At 36.7% G+C, this 23,441-nt stretch overlaps 1 protein-coding gene across 1 annotated transcript in view; it reads left to right on the top strand.

Annotated features, from left to right (window-relative positions):
• antxr2a (ANTXR cell adhesion molecule 2a) overlaps positions 1-23,441 on the top strand; it is an 85,029-nt gene that overhangs the window by 42,288 nt on the left and 19,300 nt on the right. Inside the window, 2 exon segments of the mRNA NM_001044709.2 lie at positions 2,819-2,986; positions 3,166-3,246. Coding sequence (NP_001038174.2) covers positions 2,819-2,986; positions 3,166-3,246 — 249 coding nt within the window.

The following is a 23,441-nucleotide window of genomic DNA, read 5'->3' as shown; positions in this document are numbered from 1 at the left end:
GTGTACCTAAGATCAACCTGCCTGCTAACTCTTTATTTAGAACACATGCTGATATATATAGAGGGAATCGTGGGATGCAAAGAATGTTTTATTAATTGACAGTTTGGGGTTTCCAGGGACTCTTCAGAAAAGCTGTTCTATATTGATGCGCCTTAACTTACAGCTTGATGAGCGCAGTTTTAATTAAGCCCTTTTCAATAAGAGTCAGGCATGAATATCCAAGGACTAATTGCAACAGCAGTTAAAAAAGCTAAATAAAAAACCACAATAGTACTTAATTTTACTGTTGTGTTCTGTACTTTGTACTTTTTATTGTAAATTACATTAAACGAGAAATAAATCAGTTTAGTTAACCAAGTGTTTCTCAATCCCGGTCCTTGCACCCCACAGCTCTGCATATTTTGTGTGTCTTATTTAACACACCTGATTTAGATAGAATAGAGTAGAATAGATTAGAATAGAATAAAATGTGTTTTATTGTCATTGTACATTATATGCATGTGTGATAAGATTAAGGCCCAATCCCAATTCTACCCCTTAGTTCTTCCCCTTACCCCTAACCCTCATTTTGCGCGTTCACGTTAAGAGGTTGGGGTGTCCAAATTCTCTTTATCTTGAAAGTGTAGGGCTAAGGGAAAGGGCTAGAGACCCCTCGAAAGGGAGATTTTTCTGGACCACACTCGAAACCAAGGGGTAAGAAAATTTCCCAGAATACACCTTCTACAACGACAGCATGGCTGCACATGGGAGTCAGGAGATCCTCAAATTAGTGTTTTTTTATTATTATGAATTTTTACAACAAACATTCAGTCATTCATTTTTTTGTCGGCTTAGTCCCTTTATTAATCTGGGGTCGCCACAGCGGAATGAACCGCCAACTTATCCAGCAAGTTTTTTTACGCAGCGGATACCCTTCCAGCCGCAACCTATCTCTGGGAAGCATCCACACACACACACACACACACACACACACTGATACACCACGGACAATTTAGCTTACCCAATTCACCTGTACCGCATGTCTTTGGACTGTGGGGGAAACGGGAGCACCCGGAGGAAACCCACGCGAATGCAGGGAGAACATGCAAACTCCACACTGAAACGCCAACTGAGCCGAGGATCGAACCAGCGACCCAGCAACCTTCTTGCTGTGAGGCAAATGTGCTACCCACTGCGTCGCCATTTTTACAACAACAAACAAACATGTTTTAATTTATTCATAACCACGTTCGTGTTTTACCGTCATGCTTAAAAAACAAAACAAAAAAAACACTAAAATAAAAATGACAAAATATTGCGTTCTATGATCCCTAATAATAACTCCTGTATAGCAGTTCCACTACATACTTTTACATCTGACACTCGATGACACTTGAATCCGCTGTCAGAAAAGTCTAGCGGCTGGGAATGGCTTTGTTAATGTTGTTTTTGTGTGTTTACATTGATGAATATGTATATATGGCTTGCATGGTTCGGGACTTGTAGAGCTGTGCATCGAGGAATTACTCTTCAATGTTTGGACTCTCAGCAGTGAATGTTAAAACACATTGAACTGAACTAAACTAAACTGAACTGAACTAAACTCTGAAAACTGAACTGACACTATTTCAATTCACTACAATCTTCTATGTGAAGCTGCTTTGACACAATCTACAATGTAAAAGCGCTATACAAATAAAGATTAATTGAATTGAATATGGCCACGGTGTAAATGCACAGTACAGTTACGATCTTATTGCCGCATTATATCTTTATGATAACATGATATCATTGCATTCAGTGAATAACCCAACTGAAATAACTGGGCAAGTCGCCGTTGTCCATCTCATGTGAAGCAAGAGCTCATGATGACATATAATGACGTGTGCAGGTGTTGAAGTGCTGTCCCATTTCTTAGGGGTAAAATTTAAAACCGTTCCCCATTCACACCCTTTCAAGCGCCAAAGGGAAGGGGTAGGGGTACAAAAATAGAATTGGGATTATGCCTTAGTGCATCTTACTACTCAGTGCAATGTAAATATACACACACACACACACACACAATACAAATGACACTAAACAAGAAGTTACAATAAAACATAACTGAAGATGATAAATAGTAGTGCAAAAATAGGGGATGAGAGGGCAAGATAACTAGCTTTTTAAAAGAGCTTCATGCATGAATTGTGTTTTGATTAACAGGTCCCTACACAGAGTGCATTGCTATCTGCTCTCTTCTTTTTCGTTGCCTTCTAACTGGGCACTTGAAACCTTTATTCCATTTTGAAACCTTTATTTATGGATTTACCTCTGTAAATAACTCCATTATAAACCTTTGTAAATGAATAAAATGTAAAAATTAAAATACAAATGAAATACAATTACTATATCACACACTAAAATGCCATTTGAATTAAAGATATATACTCCCTTTAAGCTAAAATCCTTGCGGAATATCCTGTGGAGTCTACTTTGTAGGGCACTTACAGTCAAATTACAACAAAAGTCCGAAGTGAAAAGAAAACTGTGAAACTGCACAGTGTTAAAGTGTGAGGACAAGGATTAAGAAATGAGTAATAAACCTAATCTTAACCTATGTTGTTACTGTATATATTACCAAGTACTTGTCTGTAGCCTATGTGTGTGAATGAGAGTGTATGGGTGTTTCCCAGTGATGAGTTGCAGCTGGAAGGGCATCAGCTGCTTAAAACATATGCTAGATAAGTTGGCAGTTCATTCCTCTGTGGCGACCCCTGATTAATAAAGCCGAAAAGAAAATGAATTAATAAATATCTAAATTTAATTTAATTTGTTTTAATATTTTCTTGAATGTTCAAAGGTCCGTTGGGGAGAAAAAGGGTCTACAGAGGAAGGTGCAAGACTAGAGATGGCTAAGAATGCAGTAGTGTCAATACAAGAGGAATCAGAAGAACCCATGGTCAAAAAGCCAAGAGCACCTGCACAAACATGCCATCAATCTGAATCCAAGTGGTATACACCAATCAGAGTGAGTCATTTTCTGTTGTTATCGAGGTCAATCATTTTTATCTTTTGTCCCATTTCCTCAATTTGAGTTTTATTCTTCATGTGCAGGAAGTGCCACTGTGTGTAGTCTGATGCCTGTGCTTAGATGAGTAAAAATGAAAATCAAACTAAAGCCACAATTTGGTATTTCTTTCATGGTAGGGCCGTCTTGACGCACTGTGGGCTCTTTTGCGGCGGCAATATGACCGAGTTTCAGTTATGCGACCAACTTCTGCAGATAAGGTAAGCCACTGTCGGTTCACCTCAGTGCATATTAAAAAAATAAGCCAACACATGGCATTGGTTTACATACTGCCATACATAAAGCAATACAGTGTAAATTAGCTATATTGTTTCAGTTTATAGGCTATTTATTGTGTGGGTGTGTGTCTTTGTTTATTTCTGACCAAATGCCGACAGCTAATTACCAAATAATATGTTGTTTTAAAGAAAATAATGTTTCAGTATAATAACAAAAGACATCAAAACGGAATGGAACAGAATGGAAATTCCCCACAATTCACTTTAACTTAACATGCGCCTGTGAATGCACATTAAAAGTGTTTCATAAACCTCAAGCCCTGCCGCTGCAAATATAACAGGATGAGACTGTCATGAACTTGTATTGCAGTCACTTCCTTTTTTGTAACCTTTGTAATGCAATATGTGTGTACAAACAATTTTAAGGGCCTTAAACCTAAGCACATTGTGCCGTTTCATTCCTGTGCAGATTAGACTGCCGTTGAAAAGTTTGGAGTGTTTTTTTTTTTTTTTTTTTTTGGAAAGAGGTTTACATTTGTTTTAATACAAATACAGTAAAAGAGCACTATTTAGAAAATAATTAATAAATAAACAATTATAAATTATAAAATAATTTGTAATTGATAAGCAAAAAACAATAAAACATGAGCAACATTCCAAAGAACCACATTTATTTGAAATAGAAGTATTTTACAAAATTAGATATGTATTTACTGTCACTTTTAATGACATTCATGCAGTAAAAAAAAACTCAAATATTTTTATACAACATATTCAAACGGTTCACCCTCTTCAGAGACAAAATTACTGCTGAAGTAAACAAGCTTCAAAAGTCTATGCACCCTAAGAATCAACTTTTATTTTTTTGTTCAAAGTAGGGCACAGTTTGAAGCATTTGTTTGGGTTTGTTTCATCTTGAAGAAGTCGTCACTGCATCCGCGGCGCTGGTGATCCCATTAGCTGAAATATCCCAGTCACGCTTGAGCCACTTGTTCTGTTTTACTTTCTTCAAACAAACTGTTAAAACCTTTGTAACTCTCAATACATCTGAGAAGAGGGTCTGGAGCCTCCAAGCGGGACCCTGGCACACTTCAGTCAGGCCACAGCTCGACTGTGCAGACTGTCAAGCCCTTGATCAAGTGCACTGGGTGCAGGCATGAGCTATCAAAGCCTGAGGAGTCCCTCTCCAGAGCCAAGGTGGGCTTCGTGCGCTTGGCTAGAGAAGGGAGGGGGGGCTTTGATGCCCGACAGGAACCCTCCGGGGTCATGAATTTTTCAGCGCTGGATCCGTGGGGTTACGAGGACTCGTACAGGTGTAAGGAAGCAGGTTGTCGCAGACATCTGTTCAGCTTGGAGACCCCTCCCGGACCCTCCCCCCACCCCGCCCACAGACAGACTGCTGGATTGTCAGCAGATGTAGTTTTTTCAAGACAGCCTGAACACTTTCTGCTCTCCCATTTACCGCCTGAGGGGCTCCAACACCAAAGGTAGAGCGGAGGGTGGACACAGCTGCACTGCCGAACTTGCCTGAGGCACAAATAAAGAGATCTAATGTGGTTTGACTGTGTTGTTAGGGAGACCGGGGAGCTAGAGAGGCACTTCAGAGCCAGCTTAGCGCTGCAACATCTGCCGTCAAGTTTCCGGAAAGAGCGGCAGGGGACAGCAGGTAGAGAAGGTGGCAGCGCGTCAAGGGTTGGCCTATTACTGGCGGGGGCTCTTTTGAACGCAGGCACACGCGACCGCCTCTGTGTTTCTCTCTCTCGCTCGCTCCTGCCTCTAACTAACAGTCTCAGCAGGGCTCGGTATTGTTTTACAAAGCAGCAGTCTGCAACACACTAATAAGCACCTTTATAAATGATACATTAACATACATTAACCCCAGAGAGCCACCACACAAAGGGAAAATCCAGACAGGACCCGCAAAAAAGGCTTTTGTTTCTTCTGCTGCTGTTGGTCTTAAAGAGAAAGTTCACCCCCTCCCCAAAAAAGACACTTCTGTCATCATTTACTCTCATTTGAATGTACAGGGAGGATAAGAGTTCTTTTCTGTTTTTGTCTCCTCCTCGCACTAAGGCTTGTTTTATTTATCCATTCATTCAAATAAAACAGTAATAATAGTGACAAACTGAAATAGAATCTCATTTATCCATGTGATCGCTGAATGTTTAGCATCATTTGTCTTTAGTCCCACAAAACTCATTTTGATATACTGATTTGGTGTTCAAGAAACATTTCTTCAACATAAGCTCATTCTGAAAACGTAGCCCTATATACATTTCTGGAGATCGTGAATTATGTAGCCAGAAGTATGTTTGGCTGCATTTCATTTTTTGCTACGGGGCAGTATGACGCTGTTCCTTTTCATGCTTACCAGCTGACCGCTTACCTCCGTATGGATGGTTTGCCTCCTGTTACCAGTTTATCTAGTCAGCTCGCATGTACGTCGGTGGACTTGAGATGCAGAGAGGAGATGACCACAATGACGGGTCAAAAGCCAAAAAAAAAAAAAAAGTAAATAGCAGTGTGATGAAACGTAGTAAAAATCAGACGAGGACTTTCTTTTTCTGAATTGGTTTTTAAATTTGTCAGTTGGGTTTTGGAAAGTAAGTGGGTGGGTGCTTTTTAAAATACTATTGGTTGGGTTTAGGGAAGGGGACAATGGGTCAGTCGATCAGTCAGTCATTCAGTCAGTCAAACAGTCAGTCGACAGCAGCCTCGGGTGGATTTACGAGAGAACAGCAGGCGAGATGGCACACACGAGAGAACTGAGATCTCAAAAAGCGTAAACAGCTGCCTCTCATGAACTCGTAAAAACAAATACTGCGAAAAAAAACTGTAGCTCCTGGGAATTATTTGATGGTCTTCAGATAGATGTATATAGAGGTACATTTTCAGAATGAGCCTGGGTTGCATTTTTTCTTACATTAGTAGCATCTTTGCAGCTAAAAAAAGTTTTGAAAATGTTTTTTTCAGGATTATTTGATAAACTCCAAAAATATTTGCTGCTTGTTTAAATGACTACTTTGAAATGAGCTGAAACAACACAATTCTTGTGATTTTTTGGAACAACTTAGTTGTTTTATGTTCAATTCTCTTAATTGTTAATAGTTTAATCAAATTGTGCTGGGACAACATGATCGAATTGTGTGGAACTCTGCATTTTGTACAGTGTAATTGTAAAGGTAAAAAGAACAGAATTTATTTGCTATACAAATCGTTAGATCATTAAGTATTTTTCCAGTATTGAGAATTAATGTTTTATTTTAACACGTTATTGACCTACGTTATTGGTCTTTATTGACTTGTATTTTAATGACAGGTCAAAACATCATCTTGTGTGTTTCACAGATGAAAGAAACTCACACAGGTTTGAAACGATAAGAGGGCGAGTAAACGATGACAGGATTCCTCTTTTTATTGCTTCAGTTTCCTCACCGGAGGTTTCTGGGTGTGGCATGGGAGTAATGATGATAACTGATGGTGATCGCGCATTGGGTGCTTTTGCAATATTCATTGTCAAGACGTCGATCAGCAGGACATTTCTTTTGAATATTTTTTCAAACGAAAATCAATCCTCATTTTTCTCTCTGGTTCCAACTCCCACCATCACTTACTCAGGCTCAGTCGACACAGTCAGATGTTTTGAAGCCAGGCGAGGCTCAATGTGTAACACAGCCACAGTACACACACATACACACACACACACACACACACACACACACACATACACACACACACACACACAAGATTTGCAGATTTACCACCGATAGCTCCCCACACCCCCAGAAAGCATTGTTCAAGACGTATAATGTCACTTTAGCGCAGCCTTTGCATACATTAAACCCTATTAAAATCAGCCTCTGTATAACACATACCTTATTAGCCCATGCCGACTGCTCGCCTCCTTAGGGCAGTGCTGTAATGAGGTGGAGTGTATTTTTAAATGGTGTAAATTCCGACCTCAGACAAAGAAAACATGTCAGCTCGCAGACCCGCGGCCTAGCGCTCGTGGCGGAAGTCGCAAATAAAAAAAATAAATAAAAAAGCACTGTAGCGGCCCAGTGTGACAGCATCTTAATTTAACAGTCATCGGTCACATAAACAGAGCGGTGGGAGCATTTTAATTAAGAGACTGCGAGCGGGCGGCACGGCGGGGCCAGCTCTTCAAGAATGCCATTAGAGGAGGCAGGAGAGAGGGAGAGAGGGAGGCGACGCTGGCATGGAGAAATAGCGACGGGGTGGAGGACGAAGGAGAGAGTGAGAACGAGGGAAAGATTAAGGCTGGAGGCTGGCGGGCCGCGTCCCTCAGGTCGCAGGCACACATGGCCAGGCTTAGCCGCAATAGTGTTTAAGAGCCCAGTTTCATGACTGGATTAGGGCGCAGAGCGGCAGACCGCGCACTGTTTGTGTTTTACCCCGGGAGCCAAGAGAGCGAACAGTGTCCTAATGAACTAGCAAGGCCAGTATGAAGTGGGTCTGGCTGCTGTAGTGAGGGACAACTGCCTAATGAGCAGAACTGAGCTGCACCGAACAGATCAGCAGTAAAACAGAAATGTGGTTTGCTTGGCACTGAGCAGAATCATTTAGATATGCAGTTTACGTGTTGCCTTTCAAACTTCTTTCTGTGACTTTTGTGCGATTTTGAGAATAATTTTTTCCTAAAACAAGTTTTTGTAGGCTGATTTTATGCAGTATCTATGTTGACTTTCAGCTCCTTTTACTGATTTTCAGCAGCTTAAAAATGAATTCATAGACAAATATTAAGCTATTTTGAAGGTGAATTTCCTTTGGCCTTTCGTCATCAAACACCCCTGCAAAACTGATATTTTCAAATGTGTTAACCAGTAATTTAAAACATTTTGTGGCTTTTAAAAATATGAAATGGCTCCATATAATTTCAGTATTTTTTAAAAGTTTGTTCTTATTTTTTTATTTGTCGTCAGATTATTTGTTATTTGAATGAATAAGATGTAGTGTTTCAAGTTGTTTTTTTCATTCATAGGTATAAATCCTAGAACATTTAGGAAGAATTATACTTAAAACAAGAAATACTAATACAAATACTACTAAGAAATGCTAATATAATCTGTATATAATGTTCATAGTACATCCATCTGTAAATATCACCTTAGTTTTTCTATAATTGCACTTTATAACTTATACCTAGATCCTGCACTTGCGGCTATTGTACTCCTGGTTTAGACCTTAACGGCATTTCATTGCTTTGTACTTGTACACGTGTAATGACAATTAAGTTGAATTTAATCTAATCTACAATGAAGGAAAAAACGATGGATGTTATTAAAACACTAAATAATAGCACACACATTAACTGTCTGCAATCTGAACAAATCTCTTGAGAAATTTTTACTTTATTCAAATTAAAACAAACTGAAAATACAGATTTTTATTTGTTTAGTGATTGCACTGATGAAACTTTTTCAGTTATTTAGTTTATTTTTAATTTATTTGTTTATTTTATTCATCACATTCATTTTATTCATTCAGTTGTTTAGTTTAATTACATTGTTATAGTTATTGCCTCTAATTATGTGTGCGAAAGCACTTCAGATTTATGGCAAAATAAGTTTTGGTTGCATTTAAATTACTTAATCTTTTACACACACACACACACACACACACACACACACACACACACACACACACACACACACACACACACACACACACACACACACACACACAAAAAAAACCTTTTGTGATGTGTCCCATTGATATGCAGATTTCATATAATCAATGTGCTGATTAAACAAGAACGCAAATTGTGCGCTCACATCTCAAGAAAAATGACAGGAGATAAGAGCGCTTAATAGTATTTAATGATTTAGTCTCTCTCTGATTGTGTTATCACTGAATGTTATGTGACAAATACAGCACAAACACAGTTTTAGGTTTTTGTTTTGCCACTAGAAAAAAACACACACTTTCTGTTCTGCAGACAAATACAAGCGCTGGTCTCCGTGTACAAATAAAAGCTGGCAAATGTTATTAAGTTGAAACATACCCTAGATCAGAGGGCGCAAGATTTCTAATTAATGGGGTAATTGGAATTAAATCAGAGCGTCACAAATAATAAAGCAGAAGAAAGCACTTGTTTATGGAAGCCGAGAGCTGACCGCGTAACAAAACATTAACATATTCATAGAAGTATGAGTCTTTCACCATCTGCTGTACGTAAATCTGCACAACTTCATCCTTTTCCTTGAGTAGCTGAATTGTCTTTCTTTTTTTTTTTGTGGCCATTACAGCTCCATTGTGTTTGTTATGACAATCGGTGTGCATCCTTTAAACATGCTTGTGTCTTTTTTTCTGGTCCTCATTAGTGCTATCAGCAGACTGGCCTGTTACCATTAACAAGCATTAAGTAGAAGGCTGACAGTTCAGTTAAAGCGCACCGGCCCCAGAGGAGAAATGACAGCTTTAACAATGACTGGCTAGCCGATTTCACGAAATGGCCCCTTGCTCTTTGAACCAGCTTCTCTTTTTTTTTGGGATATGTGAAATGCGGAAAGTAGGGCAGATGTCCATGTGGCTGGTTGTAAATTCGACAATGTCTGCCGTGTTAATCTATGAGCCTCCTCAAACAGCCAGACCTCCTGGTAACAGGATTAGATCGGGGACCCTAGTGAGCTGGTTTGGAGGGTGGCATTGGGAACTAGGAAGTGGAGGGGGGGGATGACAGAGCCCTTGGGTTTGTGTAGTTTACACACTAGATGGGCTTGGAGAGGAAGTAACATGTCCACAAATGTAGATAAATAGCGTTTTCTTTATTTATGGCACTCAAGGCTATTGTCTTCAGTACATTAAGCACTATTAAATTGCCATTAGTGTCATCTTATGATTCTCAACTCTGAATTTCCATTCATTTAAAAAGAAAAACATTTATGTTACGATTAAAAGGTTAAAATAACAAGGTGTAAACTATAAACTAAATTAATTATTAATAATAATAATATGTAAATAAAATTTTTGGTTAGAATTTTTGACATATTTTTCTTAATTTTTTTTGTTATGATTGTGCATCGTGCTTTTAATTCCATTTGTTAAGCTTTCAGCATGGCTTTGTTTGACTTAAAACTTTCTTTCTGGATTGAAGGCTTGATCCGAACATAAAGCAATCCATTAACAATCATATTTTCTCTCCTCTTTGTTTGCGTTGTGTTTCTTTTTTCCATATTGAGGTCAAACGTTTTAGCCTACAGAGTTTTGTTTTCTGTTAGTGATGTATGTGACAGAGGCATGTGCTCACAAATGCCTCTTCTACTGTATCGGAGCACATTCTGCTGATTAGCTGGGTGGGCTGGTACCTGCCCCCTTTAGCAGACTGTTTAACACAGGCGCAAGCTTCTGTGTACTTCCCCTTAACCCCCTGATTCAATCCGAGCTGAAGTCCTGCCGCGTTTATGTGTGTGCGTTCTTTTTTTTTTCCCTTGGCCAGACTGGCTACAAATGTGCTCGCGTCAACGTGCGGGCCATTTCTTCACCGTCTATTAAAATCAAAGCCCCGTTGCAGTGAGAGCTGGAATCTTGGCTTTAATTAAACAGCATTACTGTTAGTGTCAGAGATTCCCTGGGCTGCTTTGTCGCATTGATTGTTCTCCTTAAGCGTGACAGACCTATGGAAGAATCATACAGGGAATCTGTAATGTATTGTAATTCACTCCTTCCCTCGTCTGATCAATTTGAATATTTAAAGTGATGAACACAGTACATGACTATTGTTATGAGATTTGTTTATTGGTTTGTTCATTTAGTATATGCAAATATGCACATTTTGCAACAGCGGTCATATTAAAATACAGTATAAAAAAGGGGAGCAATTGAAAGTGGTGGCTTTCAACTTTTAATTAATTTAATTCCAATGATTAAAATCAAATAAGACACATGTAAAATGATTAACTTAAATTAAATGTTGAAGTAAAAATCTAATATTTTGAATTTGTAGGCATACTCTTGAACCAATGTGAACTTTTATGTCTTAATTATCGCACGCTAAAGTTGTAAAGTCGGTTCATTCCGCTGTGGTCACCCATATAAATAAAGGGACTAAGATGAAAAGAAAATGAATGAATGAATAAACTTTTATAATACACAATGTATAATTTTAGTCTCTAGCTGCATATTTTCAGCTCTCTGAATAACATGCATGGGTTTTCAGCGGCTTGGTTATGCTAATTAGGTTTAATATGCAAATTTGGGAGGCCTCTTTATTATAAACCGATGGCCCAAGTAATATTAAATGCAGTTCTAATCTTTATTAGATACTAATTAATTGCGGTCATAATAGCGTGACTTTAATAGTGTTAAAAGCAAGAGTTTAACCCTGTTTTTTTCTCTCGTTCTCACCACCGATTCTCAGTGTTTGGCTGCGCTCTGTGAAACAGCACCCTGGCTTCTCCCTCTAGATCTCATATCACATCACATTATAGATAAGACACACCGTCCCACGATTTGGGCTGCAAGTCACTTTCTTACAGATGTGATGCAATGCAGCATGTAATTTTAAGCAGATGTATTTTTTAAGATGGCAAGTTTGGCATCCCTATATCACTTTGCGTTTGGAGTGTCTTTAACATTTCATCACTAGAGCCTGAATTGGCCATAAATAAATTACAACTCGTGGTTCATAATTGATTGGAAGAAAGGACACAGATGTGACAATTATCGTGCAGCTGTTGAAAAAATTGGTTTATTCATTTATGTATTTGTTCCGTCCTGTCAGTCAAACAATCTCTCAGAGGAGGCAAAGCTAGTGCCCTAAAAAAACTCAATCAAAAAGTCCTGCTTTTGCACAGTGTCACTCACAAACTTCTGCTCGCACACTTTATCAAAATTAAAAAGATGCTAATCGCGATCCATATGACATTTATCATTATAATAGATCATCATCGCACTTTATAATCGAACCTAGTGAGTTTAATGATGAAGTCAACCTTAATGAGTTATAGGTCATTCTGTCCCATACATCATATCATAGATCATCAAATCAAGTAGAAAGAAAGGACTCAGGGTTTGTCGTCAGCAGAGAGATTTCGACATAAAGAGATCCGATCTGTGGGAAATGCCATTGTTTACTTTCCTTTGTTTTCATCACAATCATCTGGATATGTATCTGCGGGTCTCAAAACAAATGCATTTAAGTAGTTCTGAATCCCGATTTTTGTGTGCACAGATGCAGAACTGCTCTTGTGGTCTTAATAGTTTTAACCCATCAGATGGCCCAAACCCTTCCGAAGTGGCAGACGCATAAATTTCCTGCGCCGAGAACTTCCGAGTATTATACCCGTCTATCTGTCCAACACGGAAGATTTACACAGCCGAGATCTCAGTATGCTGCTCGTTTTGTTTTCATGCATACATATCTGACTGCATTTCAAACTGTACTGTAGAATCGGTGTAAAGTACGCAGTTAGTAGCGGCAGTAGCACTAATTAAGACATAAATGTGGTCAACAGGATGGTGAGGGAAGTGATGATGTAGCAAGCGACTGATGAAATGTGACGATCTCTGGAGGCCTGACATGAAGATCTAATGAAAGGCTGGGGCTTTAGGAGATACTCTCTGTGTGTGTGTGTGTGTGTGTGTGTGTGTGTGTGTGTGTGTGTGTGTGTGTGTGTGTGTGTGTGTGTGTGTGTGTGTGTGTGTGTGTGTGTGTGTGTGTGTGTGTGTGTGTGTGTGTGTGTGTGTGTGTGTGTGTGTGTGTGTGTGTGTGTGTGTTTAGGGCTTTAATATTTTGTTATTAATGCGAGATATATATATATATATATATATATATATATATATATATATATATATATATATATATATATATATATATATATATATATATATATATATATATATATATATATTGCATTATAAATATAATTTGAATATCAAATTACTTGAATTTCTCTGTTTAGAAGTAATTAATAATTTTAGATTGATTGGGGTGATTCTGCTGAGGAGTGCATCTTCATAGAATATAATAAACAAGCATGGACAAATAAAATAAAGAAAAAAGATTCAGATCGAATTATATAAACAGTGTTTTATTGTTTTCAATGGAGTCTAACGGGATTTAGGTATACTGTAATTGAATAATCAAATGTAAAATAATAGTGGATAGACTTCGTTTTAAATGTAATTAAATAAAATTGATTGTTGTTAGCAGTAAAAACATGCAAATGATAAATTATAATCCAGACTCAGCATTCCAAATCTGTGATGTGACTCTTGTGAATGATCACATTGCAGTATTGATGCTGAAACGATATATTGTTCAGCCCTAGTGTGTGTGTGTGTGTGTGTGTGTGTGTGTGTGTGTGTGTGTGTGTGTGTGTGTGCGTGTGCGTGTGTGTTTGGCCTCCACGGATTTTCATGATTAGGAGCAGAAGGGCTTGTGTTTTTTCTGGTTTTGGGCCCAGTGGAATCATGGGGCGCAATTTGTTTGGTATTACGGATGTGTTCACTTTAGCCTTCATGTGAGTAATAACTTCATCGCAACATTCTGACACTTTAAGGTTATTTGAGGACACAGATGGACTTTGATTGTTATAAACGCATGGTGTAATAGTCCTGACTCATATACAAAAAAAAAAAAAAAAATTCAGATTTTTGAAGTATCAGGTTTAATTTCATTAGGGAAATCTGTGTAGTAATCCTCATCTGGGTTTGTTTTAGGATTCAGATTTAATGTTGTTAATCAGGTGGTGGTTCACAGATCATAAATTGGTTAACATACAAAAAGAAAGGCATATGTTGAAATATACCATTTTTAGGTATGTGTTCTGCTTTGTACGGGGCATCACGGTGGCTCAGTGGTTAGCACTGTCACCTCACAGCAAGAAGGTCGCTGGTTCGAGTCCCAGCTGGGTCAGTTGGCATTTCTGTTTGGAGTTTGCATGTTCTCCTCGTGTTGGCGTGGGTTTCTTCCGGGTGCTCCAGTTTCCCCCACAATCCAAAGACATGCGCTATAGGTGAATTGAATAAACTAAATCGTCCGTAGTGTGTGTGTGAATGAGTGTGTATGGATGTTTCCCAGTACTGGAAAGGGCATCCGTTGTGTGTAACATATGCTGGATAAGTTGGCGGTTTATTCCGCTGTGGCAGCCCCTGACGAATAAAGGGACTAAACCAAAGGAAAATTAATGAATGAATGAATAATCTGCTATGTTAGGATCTGTATTAAGTCTGACACACAGGCATTAACAATAACAACTTAACATTCTCCTCATTGACCTGCCTATTCCAATATTGTAAATCATGTTATACATTGTTTGCATTTAGGATTGTCTTCTTTGTTGTCCACAATCCTGTCACAATGTCTGTGCGAAAGTAGTGAAAGTAAAGAATGAGAAGGCTCTTTCTCTCATTCTCGTGCTGTAGATGCTGTTTAACTGTTTTCTCTCTAGTGAAGCCTTCAGTTTTTCCACTTACAAATTCCGCCATGTAAATAGCAAATGCGCTATGGCGTGACAAATTTGGTCAAAATGTGTCTTCTGCATTCAAGACTGTTGCTGTATCTCCTCATGCCAATCAGACTTATCATTTTTGAAAAAAAAAATGTTAAGTATTACATTTTAATAATCTGGGCATATAAAAAAAAGCCACAAATTTGGTGTTCAACATTAGATTTTGTTGCCATATCTTTTTAGGTTTATTAGACTTATAGTTTTCCAATAAATAATTTTTAAGCATTATTTTTCGCGAAATGTGGCAAGCCATACACTTCATGACTTAAACTCCATATGTTCAAGCCGTTTTTACATAATGTTCAGTTTTTGACTGTAAAAGAGACTATCATAGAGACATCTGGGTTGTTACAGTATATACAGTATCATTCGTATTTGCAAGAGGCTTTGATGTATCATCACTAAGCTGTCAATTGTAACAATGGCAATAAAACAGGCTAACCTAGCAACCATTTAAAAACAGCAATATCTCTACATCAGAACATTGTAGGGACCTGGGTATTGGCTCGTTTGACTCATGCCAGCAAATGGAACTTCCTGTGCATTATGTATGGTAAAATTAATGAGCCAAATGCTAATAACGATTTGCTACATGCTATATATAATTATCTAAATGCAATAACATTGGATAGAAATTAAGTATTAGCTTTTGATCAAACATGTACTCGAGCTTTGCATTGAGCCACTGCTTAGCAACTACCTAGCAATGCCATAAACATTTTAGCAACTGCCTGTGCTTCCTGCCAAACTGCCATTTCCATTCCTATTGCAGTTACGATGGCTTTCTCAAGACAACATCAAAGTTCGTTAACAAACTTTAGGTTCTAGTGGTGATTTGATTGTGCATTTTAAACAAGATGCATATTAATTCAGTTCATTTTTATTTGTATAGTGCTTTTTTATAATGTAGAATGTGTCAAAGCAGCTTCACATAGAAGATTATGGTCAATTGAAACAGTGTTAGTCCAGTTTTCAGTGTTGCAGTTTAGTTCAGTTCAGTGTGGTTTAATTTTCACTGCTGAAAGTTCAAACACTGAAGAGTAAATCCATCCATATTACTTAATATGCAGCTGAAAAGATGGGTTTAAATTTAATACAAGAATATAATTGTGTTATTTGAGAGTTTTCTTTAGCAAAAATAGATTGTACTGTATTTTGCTAACACTAACATAGTTATAGAAGCTACATCAGAAAGATGGCATAGATGGCATCAGAAAACAAAAAAACATATTTGTCAATAAGTAATAAAAAGTTCAACTAGGAGGCCACTTGCATATCTTTAATAAATTTTGTATGTCAAGGAAATGCATCTTAATTGAAGAATTACTTTTTTACAATTCACAGAAAGACTAAACATACTGATGAATTGTTTCCGTATATAATTTATAAACTGTCAAATTGGAATATAAAACACATAAAATGTCTTAAATGTACCACTGTAAGCCTGCATAAACCATGAAAGTAACAATTATAAGAACTTGGCGCAGAGCAGGAAGCATTAGAATTTAGCGTGAACCTTCAGCTTGTGTTTTCGTCTCTGTCCGTGGGATGTTGCAGTATCATTTTGGTTAGACTTTCGTGGGTTGTTTCTGTGAACTTTGCTCTGAGGTACATATGCACAGACTCATGACTTTTCATAAGTAAGGCCATCGGGTATGGGCTGATATGATCCTCTGTAACATAAGGATATGGAAGGTTCTGCTCTTTGTTATGGTTGCATATATTAGCACTAATTCTGTCTTTGTCGTTGGAGGCTTGGCTTGGGGGCGTTGATTCTGCAGAACCAGAACATATGCAATAAATATTTATTTGTAGCATGCACAAAGTTGCCGTTTACTGCTTACTGTCAGTTGTCAAAGACTTGCTCTTCAAAACCCTGAATGTGTTTAGATTGTTAAAATAGTGATCCTTTCTTACTTGTTGACATAAAATAATTTTCTTGTTAAAATACTCACTGGAAACACCCTGAAGTGTTACTGGGGGTTATTAAAAGACTTAATACTTAGTAAATACATGTAAATTAACGTTTGATTATATTATATTATATTATATTATATTATATTATATTATATTATATTATATTATATTATATTATATTATTTTGTATTATTTTGTATTATGTTGTATTATTTTATATTATCTTGTATTATTTTGTATTATTTTATATTATTTTATATTGTATTATATTATATTATATTATATTATATTATATTATATTATATTATATTATATTATATTATATAGTAAATTAAAATGAGCCTTTATTGACTGAAATAGCACTGCAGTGTCAATATTGATTGAATATTGAAGTTCATAATAATAACCACAATTTTTATCAATTAATTTTTAAGACTGCAATATATAAATAATTTTCCTCAAGAATTTGATTGTAAAAAATAGGTTGTAAATTATGATGGCAGATATTTCTTAAATAAAGAAATGACAACTATCAAATATGTTCATTACAACCAAACCTATATCAAGAAATGAAGTAAAGCTGGACTCTAACTTATGCATTGTCTGTGAAAAAGGAAACAGCACAGTGTAAATAGCTTTTTAGGGGTGTATTTGCACTGCTACCTGATTTGCATAATACACTGAAACAGCCACAAAAACAGTGTGCAAATGAATGCTGTATGCTGCCATCTCTCTGTGTGAACTTTCCTTCTTTTTCTTTTACTTTTCTTAACATCAAACTGTCCCATTCTGCTGTGTTTGCTACGAGAAAAGGATTGACTTATGTCAGTTCTGTTTGGCCATTTATTTCATTTACTTTTTTCTTTTTCTTGTTTGTCTTTTTGACCTTCAAGAAAATTGAAATTCTCTCTACTAATGTTTTCATCTCTCTGAAGAGACAGAAAGTTAATGAGTGTTTGGGCAGTAAAACTGAAGAGCTGGTATTCATCACACAGGCTATCTATGCTAGCAGGGTAGGGTAACCGCGGTGTCCGGTTAGCGTGGTGGCAGCAGCGCGGGTCAGCCCACCTGGGAGGGAGACAGCTGTCTCGTCGCTATCCAGCGCATGTCAGGCCTAATGACTCGCAGCTGACACCTTAACCCAGCCACACTGCAAAGCAGCGCATTAGAATAATTACTCCCTGTCAGCCTCCATTTAATAGCCAGGCCCACCCCCCTCCAAATATACCGCACTCTTCAACGGGGCCTGTCCTTTACTAACACTCATACACGGCCTTAAACGCTGTCACTAGTTGGACCGTCAAATCTAAATATGCGCACGATCTCTCCACCCCCTGTCATTTACTCTTTAGTTGATTCAGTAGTATTTGCAAACATCATTTAAAGAGAATGACCGGCCAATGCTGCTGCCCAACACAAGGTTTTGATTTTAGTGGAAGAAAAACACACACACAGATCACACACAGATAGAGGCGTGTAGTCCTAATGTGTCCAGCATGAGCGGGCAGCTCATTATCATGGCATCTGCATATCTGCATGCAGGCACTCCTACAGCAGCTTCTTTCACTCACGCCACAGGACATTTTCTTCCTGTGTCATACTAGCTGTTATGATGTTTTCATGCCCCGTGTCACATTTCGATGTCTGTTTTCCAAAAAAAATTTTTTTAATCATGCATAATTTATACTATTGTACATATCTTTGTACATTGAGTTTAATTTGCATCCTTGAGTTAGTGTTTTTCTAAATCAGCACTCCGAAAACGCACACTCTGCATGTTTTTATGTCTGACACATCCAATCAAACCTCTGCTAATAAGCTGATGTGGTGAATCTGGCGTGTTTGATTAAGGAGACATGCAGAATTGGCAGTGTTCTCCAGGAATTTGTTTGGAAACCACTGTTTTATTGTTTAACCCACCTGCTTAAAATGGTGAGATCCTGATTTGCCACTTGTCTTCTTTTAAAAAGAAAGACGCAGTTCCATTTTGTGTTGATTGTCATGTCTCTATGAATTTGGTAATTTTGTGATTAATGTTTGTTTATTAAGATGATTAGTTAGTTAGTTAATAGTTACTATCGTCAACCAAGGATTTTAGGATTTTTATTTCAGGAAACAAGCCTAATGTTACATTAATGATAAATAATTTAATAGTAAAACACCTAAAATGTTTGTCTAATATGGAAGGGTTATGCTAAACTAGCAGTATTCCACTGTATTCTATAGACAGGCATAGCCAATTGAGTTCTGAAAGAGCCAAATAGGCTTAACACACCTGTTTACTGTAGTAAAAACTTTACTTATTCTATATTCAACTTTATATATTCAAGTACATTTTCTGTTTCCCTGTATTAAATAAATAAACTGCCACATTTCTTATTAAATGACATAAACACACACACACACACACACACACACACACACACACACACACACACACACACACACATATATATATATATATATATATATATATATATATATATATATATATATATATATATATATATATATATATACTGTAGTATTTTTTATTTATTTTTTTGCATTAAGATATAGATCAGAGACTGCAGCCAGGCCAGCAATTAGCATAAGGAACAAAAATAGTCTCACAAATTTTATTTATGAAATTGTGTGAACACATGAATTGGTCAGAGCAGTAATAATGCGATTAAGGTGTTTACATTCCTGTTTATTTGTTTAAAATCAGCATATGTCACATCTTTTTAGACGATTATGGATTCTATGATTATGAGCTTTATTTAATGCAATCTTAATCTTGAATGAGGTAAAGTGTAATTACAATGGTGCCTAAATCTCAAACGGCAAGAGATGCTGATGTTTGTTTACCACTCTATGCTAGTTTTACTATAATCCGGAATTAAGCTAAACTCTTAATACAGTCACAAAAATGTAATTTCTTTGTTTATTTTGTTAAATAGCAATACAACTGTAAAGTGGTTCGACTTTATTTTTTTGTATAAATCACACATTTTATTTATAAATAAATAAAGTATTATATATATATATATATATATATATATATATATATATATATATATATATATATATATATATAATATTTGTCTAGTATTTATTTTTTATATTCATTATAAAGTAAAATATTATACATTTATATAGTTGTCAGCATATGTTTAAATACATCTGATATAGTGCTTCTACACTGTAAAAGACGATATGACAGTCATGACAACAAATGTTTTATGTTACTTACTTTAATAAGTGGGGTGGCTCGGTGGCACAGTGGTTAGTACTGTCAACTCACAGCAAGAAGTTCAGTGGTCCGAGCCCCAGTTGGCATTTCTGAGTTTGCATGTTATCCCTGTGTTTGTGTGCATTTCCTTGGGGTGCTCCGGTTTCCCCCACAGTCCAAAGACATGGGGTATAGTTGAATTGGGTAGGCTAAATTGGCTGTAGTGTATGAGTGTGTTTGGGTGTTTCCCAGTACTGGGTTGCGACTGAAAGGGCATCCGCTACACAAAACATAGCAGTAGATGTGAGAGGTGTGACATACAGTAGTGTCTGCTCTCCACAGGAGGCTGAAGCAAACGCTGGAGGAAAGGTCACGATTTGTCTTGTGTGGAGCCTGAACAATGCTGATCAAGAAGCTCATACAGACTCAGAGGGATTATTGCTGTTTGTAGTGATCGTTGGCTTGAACCGTTTCATTACACCTGTAAATTATGGATCATGTTTCATTGAAATATTTGAGATAGTGTGTGTAACTAAAGAATGATCTTCTAGGAATAATACTAGTGTGTGTGTGTGTGTGTGTGTGTGTGTGTGTGTGTGTGTGTGTGTGTGTGTGTGTGTGTGTGTGTGTGTGTGTGTGTGTGTGTGTGTGTGTGTGTTTTCTTCTGACCAGTATGTTGTCTGACCAACTCAGGTCACATTAACCCAGTTCTCACAGTTGTGGTCTAGAAAAAGAAAGAAAAAAAGGCACACACACACACACACACACACACACACACACACACACACACACAAACACATACACAGCTTTCCTTAGTAATGTGGTGTGGCCCGAAGCTGCTTCATGCTGTTAGATTTCCACTGTTGCTGTGCAATGATCAAGTTATTTACTGCTTACATTACCATGCGGCTTGATAAGCATATTTTCCCCAGTAGACATAACAAGATGGTTTATCACCAGGGTTACTACTGAATATAGCAGGGTGTGCAGCCAGTGTGTATTTACACTCCTGTGCTTTATAGCACCACATAAATAAACCTTTTCTCTACTGTAATTTAAAGCGGAATTTTTTGCATTAAATAATGAGCTGAACTTGCTCGTAAAAGCATCACGAGGCCATAAATCAAAATAAAAGAGAAGATGTGCAGACTCAACTGTTTGGAAACTTTTTTTGAGGATATTATTAAGTTTAAGTATGTCGGACTTGTGTTATTATTTTTGTATTTCATAACACTCATATATATTTAATAAATATATTTGCATATGATGCGTAGGTTTCCTGAAGATCATTTGAATGAAAATAGGTGATTTCTAAATATTTTAACGTGTCAGCTCAGTTATGTTTCCTTATTTATATGAATGGTATTTAAAGATGATTAGTAGCATACTTACTATAAGCTTTTAGTAACGTTTTTATAATACTAATATTCTTATAGAAATTGCTAAGATTGTTAATTATATTATATTATATTATATTATATTATATTATATTATATTATATTATATTATATTATATTATATTATATTATATTATATTATATTATATTGTTAAATTAGTGCCCAGTGGACTAAAATAGCACTGCATTTTGAGTATATATATAAAGTCTGTAATTAAAATAATAGCAACAATCTACATCAAGTTATTTTAATCTATATCAGTTAGGCTCATTATTTATAAACCGTGTCTTTATTATTATTGTTATTATTAATATTGTACATTATAACAGCTAACCGGTACTGATGGCAGACACTGAATTAGGATAATGTTTTTCTCTCGCACTTGAACTGCAATCTAACAGAAGCAGGACGACTTTAACACACATCTTTCTTTCAAAATGATTGTTTTGCTTCACTCCATAAGCCACTGAAAACAGTATTGACACCCAGTTGAGAAACGCTGGCTGATGACAATTCTTAACAGCCGTTCTAAGCACCTTACAGGAAGGCGCTGGTCACTATGGTGCCCTCCATGCAGCAACAAAGAAAAAAGTCCATATGAATTGTGTTATTTGCCTGAAGCAATTAATATTTCCTTGTTGCTGACTGTAGAAACTCTTTGTGTATGTTTTAGTGATCTTTAGGGAAGTAGTTTAATAAATATGCGACAATAACAAATATTAAGCTTATATACAGTTGAAGTCAGAATTATTAGCCAACTATTGAATTTTTTTTTCCTAAATGATGTTTAACAGAGCAATTTGTTCCTAACATTTTCACAGTATATCTGATAATATTTTTTAATCTGGAGAAAGTCTTATTTGTTTTATTTTAGCTAGAATAAAAGCAGTTTTAATTTTTTTAAACCCATTTTAAGGTTAAAATCATTTGCCTCTTTTAGCTATATTTTTTTCTGATAGTCAACAGAACAAACCATTGTTATATAATTTCTTGCCTGATTACCCTAACCTGCCTAGTTAACCTAATTAACCTAGTTAAGCCTTTAAGAGTCACTTAAGCTGTATTGAAGTGTCTTGAAAAATATATAGTAAAATATTCACTGTCATCTTGGCAAAGATAAAATACATCAGTTATAAGAAATGAGTTATTAAAAGTATTATCTTTAGAAATGTGTTGAAAAAAATCTCTCCGTTAAACAGAAATTGGGGAAAAAAATAAATGGGGCTAATAATTGAGGGGGGGGGGGGGGGGACTAATTATTCTGACTTCAACTGTTTATATGTACAGTATAACTCTAACTTTTATATATCCTAACTCTTAACACCTAATTTGTACAGGTTTCCTAAAAATCATTTGAATTATATTTGCTGTGTTTCTTTTAATCATATGTCAATTGAGTTACTTTAGTAAAAACAATAGCTTTTAAAGATGAGTATTGACATTGAATATATATTTTTTAAATCCACTGGCAGACAGCAAAACATCATTGGGACAAAATAATAACTGTATTCAGTTAGCTGGATTGTTACAGTCCATGATACCTTGAGTCAGAATGTAAAAAGCTGTATGTTTTCCTTTACATTATAGTCTCTCTAACAGGTCACCCTTTGACCTCTTTGTGGGCTGTGTGCCAGAAGCGATTCCACACACATTAGCCTCATCACTAGCTTTAATGCGTGCCACCCCACGAGATGGTAGGAGCCCTGGCACGTGTGTGTGGTCCAATCCTAATGGTAGGAATCTCACACGGACGCTACGCTGCTCCATCCTGACAGCTCCCTCCAATTACCGGCACTCCTGTCGGATGCCTCCATCTCTCGGTGGCCCAGATCACATGTGACCCGCCTGCCGCCCCGCTGGTGGAGGCGAAACAGAAGACAGAGGAGTTCTCCAAGGGGAACGGAGGGTCACGCAAACATATAGTCAGATACTTGATCTGCTTTTTGCACGTTCATTCTCTCAGCAGCTATTTTTTTGTACGGATATTAGTCTATTAAATATTTTAAAACAGTTCATTTAACTTTTTATTAAATGTATTTGAGAATATTATATGCTTTCAATTTCATTTAATATGATTTAACATGTAGCTGTGGAAACACTAATAATTTTCTCTAGATTCACAATTTATTATAGTTTTGTGTTTGAGTAAAATTTTACTTTAATTTTACTGTTTT

The sequence above is a fragment of the Danio rerio genome, chromosome 5, assembly GCF_049306965.1.
Source record: "Danio rerio strain Tuebingen ecotype United States chromosome 5, GRCz12tu, whole genome shotgun sequence".
Taxonomy (NCBI): Eukaryota; Metazoa; Chordata; class Actinopteri; order Cypriniformes; family Danionidae; genus Danio; species Danio rerio.
Note: the sequence above shows the minus strand (reverse complement) of the source record. Positions and strands in the feature narration are given on the sequence as shown.